Raw genomic sequence first — 6000 nt, forward strand, 5'->3', positions numbered from 1 at the left:
TCCCGCCAATTCTACACGTGTGCGGCGTTTGTTATGAATCCTGAGGGGGAAGTCCCCGCCGGATTTTAAATAAAAATCCGGCATGGGTTCCCCCCTCAGGAGCATACCGGGCCCTTAGGTCTGTTATGGGTTGTAAGGAGAGCCCCCCTACGCCGAAAAAAACGGCGTAGGGGGTCCCCCTACAATCCATACCAGACCCGTATCCAAAGCACGCTACCCGGCCGGCCAGGAAGGGAGTGGGGACGAGCGAGCGCCCCCCCCCTCCTGAGCCGTACCAGGCTGCATGCCCTCAACATGGGGGGGTTGGGTGCTCTGGGGCAGGGGGGCGCACTGCGGCCCCCCCACCTCAGAGCACCCTGTCCCCATGTTGATGAGGACAGGGCCCCTTCCCGACAACCCTGGCCGTTGGTTGTCGGGGTATGCGGGCGGGAGGCTTATCGGAATCTGGGAGCCCCTTTAATAAGGGGGCCCCCAGATACCGGCCCCCCACCCTAAGTGAATGGATATGCGGTACATCGTACCCCTACCCATTCACCTGTAGGAAAAATGTAAAAGTTAATAAACACACCACACAAGGGTTTTTAAAATAATTTATTTTTCTGCTCCGGAGGCCCTCCCTGTCTTCTTTATTAGCTCTGTTTACCAGGGGGGGCTTCTTCTTTGACGTCTTCGGGTGGGTGGGTATTTATCACATGGGTAGGTACAGAGCATGATGGGATTGTGAGGCCTATATAGGTCCGATGCACCCGCGCACCCGTCATTGCAGCGAGGAGAGGCGACGTGTCAACATCGGGAGAAGAAGAGAAGTGAAGAACATGACGTCACAGCACGGAAGAAGAACTCACAGCGGAGAGCGGCGAACATAGAAGGAGACCCCCGGAGAGCTGAGAAGACCCCCCGGATAGCGGAGAAGACCCGTCGGGATAGCGGAAGAAGAAGCCCCCCGCCGAAGACGCCGGAGGAAACCCGCCGGGGGGTGGGGGCTTTTTTAAAAGCGACCCCCCCCGGCGGTGGAAGAGAACCAGACGGCGGCCCCCACCCACCCGAAGACGTCAAAGAAGAAGCCCCCCCTGGTAAACAGAGCTAATAAAGAAGACAGGGGGGCCTCCGGAGCAGAAAAATAAATTATTTTAAAAACCCTTGTGTGGTGTGTTTATTAACTTTTACATTTTTCCTACAGGTGAATGGGTAGGGGTACGATGTACCCCATATCCAGTCACTTAGGGTGGGGGGCCGGTATCTGGGGGCCCCCTTATTAAAGGGGCTCCCAGATTCCGATAAGCCTCCCGCCCGCATACCCCGACAACCAACGGCCAGGGTTGTCGGGAAGGGGCCCTGTCCTCATCAACATGGGGACAGGGTGCTCTGAGGTGGGGGGGCCGCAGTGCGCCCCCCTGCCCCAGAGCACCAAACCCCCCCATGTTGAGGGCATGCAGCCTGGTACGGCTCAGGAGGGGGGGGCGCTCGCTCGTCCCCACTCCCTTCCTGGCCGGCCGGGTAGCGTGCTTTGGATACGGGTCTGGTATGGATTGTAGTAGGACCCCCTACGCCGTTTTTTTCGGCGTAGGGGGGCTCTCCTTACAACCCATAACAGACCTAAGGGCCCGGTATGCTCCTGAGGGGGGAACCCATGCCGGATTTTTATTTAAAATCCGGCGGGGACTTCCCCCTCAGGATTCATAACAAACGCCGCACACGTGTAGAATTGGCGGGAATCCAAGTCGGATCTCCCGTCGCTTCTATGACGCGCTTGCTGGGATGTGCTGTCACTATTCCAGTGAGTGCGAGATGTCGGCGAGATCTCGGCACCATGTCGCCGAGAATCAGCGCGATGCTGTCGTGCTAAAAACACAATATCACAAACACCTACTGTATATATATATATATATATATATATATATATATATATATATATATATATAAAGGGCAATCATGCAAACAGATGCAAAAATCTGTGCAAAGTGTATGTGGTCACAGGACCCTAGAAACACAAAGTCAAAGTTGATACAATGGTGTGAAGGTACCAAACCTAATGGATAGCATGATTGCACTTTATATATATCTGGTAAATTTTTCTGGTTATCTATTTACACCCATTTATGACAGATTTAGTTGAGGTATTGCATTTAGAGGTTGCGCTCATCACTTTTTTATCATTCAATTTTTAGTGAATTTGTACACTTTATAGATTTGAGCAGCATCCCCATTTTATTTTATTTTATTTTATTTATTTATTGATTGATTGGTCCTACCCACACATATTTTATATTCACTAGGTAAGCGCAGGAAATTTTTCCTTTCATATTTGTTACATTGCTTTGTATAAACCTCTCTCGTGACTTCTATGTTTAGGAATGACAATTTCCTGGCTTTTGAGCTATTGTAGTCAGACACAGAGAGGCAACAAGAGAACAAAAATCATTGTGCTTTTTTAAGACCCCTTTTTACACTGAGGCATTCTGCAGGCGCTTTTGTGCTAAAAATAGCACCTGTAAAGTGCCTGATAAACGCCTCCACTGCAGTGCTTTCACACTGGGACGCAAGTCCTGCAAGCAGCATCTTTGGGGCGGTGAAGGAGCGGTGTATACACTGCTCCTCCACCGCTCCTGCCCATTGAAATGAATGTGTACCGCTGCTGAAGCGCCTGCAAAGCGTTTTGGTAATGGCACTGCACAAGTGCATTTAACCCTTTACTAGGCCGATAGCGAGGGTTAAAAGCACCCTCCAAGCAGTGGCCAAATAGCGCTGGTAAAGCGCCGCTAAAAATAGCAGGGTTTTACCGCCAACGCCCGCGTGCCCCAGTGTGAAAGAATCCTTAATATATAGAAAAAGGAGCAACTAGCTAAAAAAATTAAGTTACATAAAAGGAAGCTCTCACTTTTAAATAAATGGGTGTAGGATTCACAAAACATGCACATAAAAGGTAAACAGATTTAAAAACTAGTAGAAATATTTTGCATAAAGGGTTAATAATACATTCACAGTCCAAACTAAAGTAATCTGCATTCTGTGCTCTCTCCCATGCGCACCCACACCTTTAAATGAATTCTTGGGGAAACCGGCCCAGTATAATGCTTACCAAATTTTTAGAACTCGCATAACAAGAAGATCAAGTAACGCATACGCAGCAGCAATGTCCTGGAACATAATAAAGCACTCAAAAGTATTATCAGGAGTCCAGTAATGGCAGTCTCTATACTTAACTCATGACAGATGTACTTTAAAGAAAATTGAGTGGAGAGAGTATGATTCTCTTCTAATAGCTTTTGCTCCTAGGCTATCCAGGATAAATATATCGCCCCCAGAGTCCATAATGTCCATGAAAGATTGGTTCAATCTGGTGCTATCTACAAAACAAAAATTAAAGATGTGTTTTAAGCTGACTGACTCCTCAAGTAATATCCATAATGCCATTCTGAATAACATTTGTGCTCTTTTCTCCAGGGATGTAATGAGCCTAGGAATCACCTCTTTGGACCACCAGAAGACCATACTTAGTGGCATTCAGACCTTACGTGCTCAAGTTATACAAATGCATGGACGAGGAGTGCAAGTGTGACATAAGGACACCAAGCTAGTTCCAGGACACAGAAATCCAAAGGGAGAGCTGTTCAGCCCCCTAATCCGGCCAAGAAACAAGAGCAAAAAGAAAAAACCTACCGAGGTGGAAAATGTAACTAGGATCGATTTGGAGTCAACATTTCTCTTAACTCCCTGAAAGCATTTGTTGTGTTGGCTAGTATGGCTGATATTCTACTATGTTCAGTGTCATAAGGAAATTTTCTTACCATGGAAAGATGGAATATCTGACAGTATATTGACAATGACAGCCACAATTGGCAAAACTGGACAGATTTTAGTAGTCTTTTATCAGGGCCATGTGTCTGTATGAAACATAGGCATACAGGGTGAGCTGGAAAAGTGTGCACTCGTTTTTTACATGGGGTATATTGTTGTAATATTGTGGTGCCAACTACTCCATTAACTATAAGTACTTAAGTATTTTTCTAACAGCAACTGTGTTGTACTGACTCCCATAAATAGCTTTTATTTTTACAGATTGTAAAAAAAGACTTTTTTTATACCACATCAAGTGTCCAAGTGATATGTGTTTGGTGCAGAAAGTGCTAGTCTTTTTCTTTTCTCCTCCTTACTTAGCACTTTTTACTTGGCGGCATTAAATGATGGCATCTCTCTCTCGTGGGGCAAATGCAATACAGCCGAAGTGGTGCAATTTGTCTTGTAGCTGAAGTTCAAAGAGAGCAATCGCTTACTTTGCAAAGGTTTGTCTGACAGATTTTAGCAGTGGGGAGGTGAAATGGCAAACTAAATGGATAGAAAGAAAACAACAACAAAGCAGTTGTAAGCCTTTTTTTACAGACTTGATTTTAAATATTAAAACATACAAAAGTCATGGGTAAATTATATTATTGCACCTTTTGGAAAAGATAGTGCCAGCCTAATGGAATAACAGACAGGGTATGTTAATAGCATCTAACTCATAATGGGTTATTACATAACATATTACTACATACGCTTGTTTTGTAAAGAGTTTGTCTATTTGTTTTTAGCTACAATGCAATTAATTTCATGATAACTTCATATAGCTCTTCAGGTTACATATGCCCAAAGCAGCTCCAACATGGCTTTTTCTATTTCCACTTATTAATGATAATGGTTGTGTCATCTAGGGTCAAGGTCTCTTTTCCTGTTCTTGCCAATAACTCAATTTAATTTGGAGCATGTCGTTTTTTTAACCTATCTGCTTTTATGTTCAGGAAAAGTAACGGTTGACTGGCCACCACTTCTCATGACCATTTGTCGCTCACTTGATGCAATATAATTATGAAGGAAGGGTACCTAACAATAATATAAGATGACAAGTGATTTACGTTACTTAAGAGAAAATCGCGTTCGCAGTAATTTAACATAGTCTTTATCTATCCAGCTAACTTAACACTTTTTTATTATATGACTCCAAACTAAAATCTAGTTTAAATGAATCATTACAACAAGTATTTAACTTAAAAGTGTATACAAATATATCTGTCAAGCTGAACTCTAGTCAGCTAAAAAAAAATGACATGCAGTAAATCCCTTCTTCCTATACCCTTTTACCCACACTTCAAGGCTTGGTTGCCTATTTTGTCTAGGGGGTAATAACTAAGGTCAAGGACTTACCTTATTCCTTGCTCCCTTGACAATCAGTGCACTCATCTGCTGTCTGATGACTCCAGCATATGGGTGGGCCCTTGTCGTCCATATGTATAATGCAGGCCTGCTGCAAACTTACTTTTTTAAGCCGACTGGAATTAATAGGTAAGAAAACTTTCCCACAAATTGTCTTCACCCTTTTGCCCCTAGCCCCTAAGCAGATCTAGACCACCCATCTCTTGTCCCCCCAAAATCACTATACTTACCTAAGCCCATGGCATTGTTTACATCACATTGGTGCCATCCTCCTGATCTGACATCCAATTTTGTGTATTTTTCAGAGACTTCATTGACTAAATGTTTGTTCTTGCATCTCCAGGTCTGCATAGCTGCCACTGGGTCTTACTTTCCTTGGTATTGGGAAATAAATTACCCAAAGTGGCTAAGAATTCCCCAAACACTCAGGGTGAGCCAGGAGCTATGGCAGATGGTATTGAAAATGAACTCCTGCACTACCAAAAATCACTAAATTCATGAAAAAATTAACTAAATAAAAAAAAATTACACTTGACTGCTGCCAACACCTTACGTGTTCCCATATTTATATACATCACAAATCAGACAAACTGGTATACCACATATGCTTATCTCTACAAACCATGCACTCAAAGGGATATGAACAAATAACCAAATGTATGAATATGTATATACATACTATATATATATATATATATATATATATATATATATATATATATATATATAGTAAGAGATTAACTCAGTGTCGGGATGTGCAGGACCCCCTGGATGGGTCACAGCACAGTGAAGTAGGCAAAGACCGACTGC

At 43.8% G+C, this 6000-nt stretch overlaps 1 protein-coding gene across 1 annotated transcript in view; it reads left to right on the forward strand.

The window, feature by feature from the left end:
- The window catches only part of LOC120926916 (ephrin type-A receptor 7-like), a 456597-nt gene extending 450900 nt beyond the window's left edge, over window positions 1-5697 (forward strand). Inside the window, exon 14 of the mRNA XM_040337215.1 lies at window positions 3445-5697. Within this exon, the coding sequence (XP_040193149.1) occupies window positions 3445-3559 (115 nt within the window). The 3' untranslated portion in view covers window positions 3560-5697. The remainder of the gene's footprint in view (window positions 1-3444) is intronic.
- The last annotated feature ends 303 nt before the right edge of the window (window positions 5698-6000 follow it).

The sequence above is a fragment of the Rana temporaria genome, chromosome 2 (assembly GCF_905171775.1).
Source record: "Rana temporaria chromosome 2, aRanTem1.1, whole genome shotgun sequence".
NCBI lineage: Eukaryota > Metazoa > Chordata > Amphibia > Anura > Ranidae > Rana > Rana temporaria.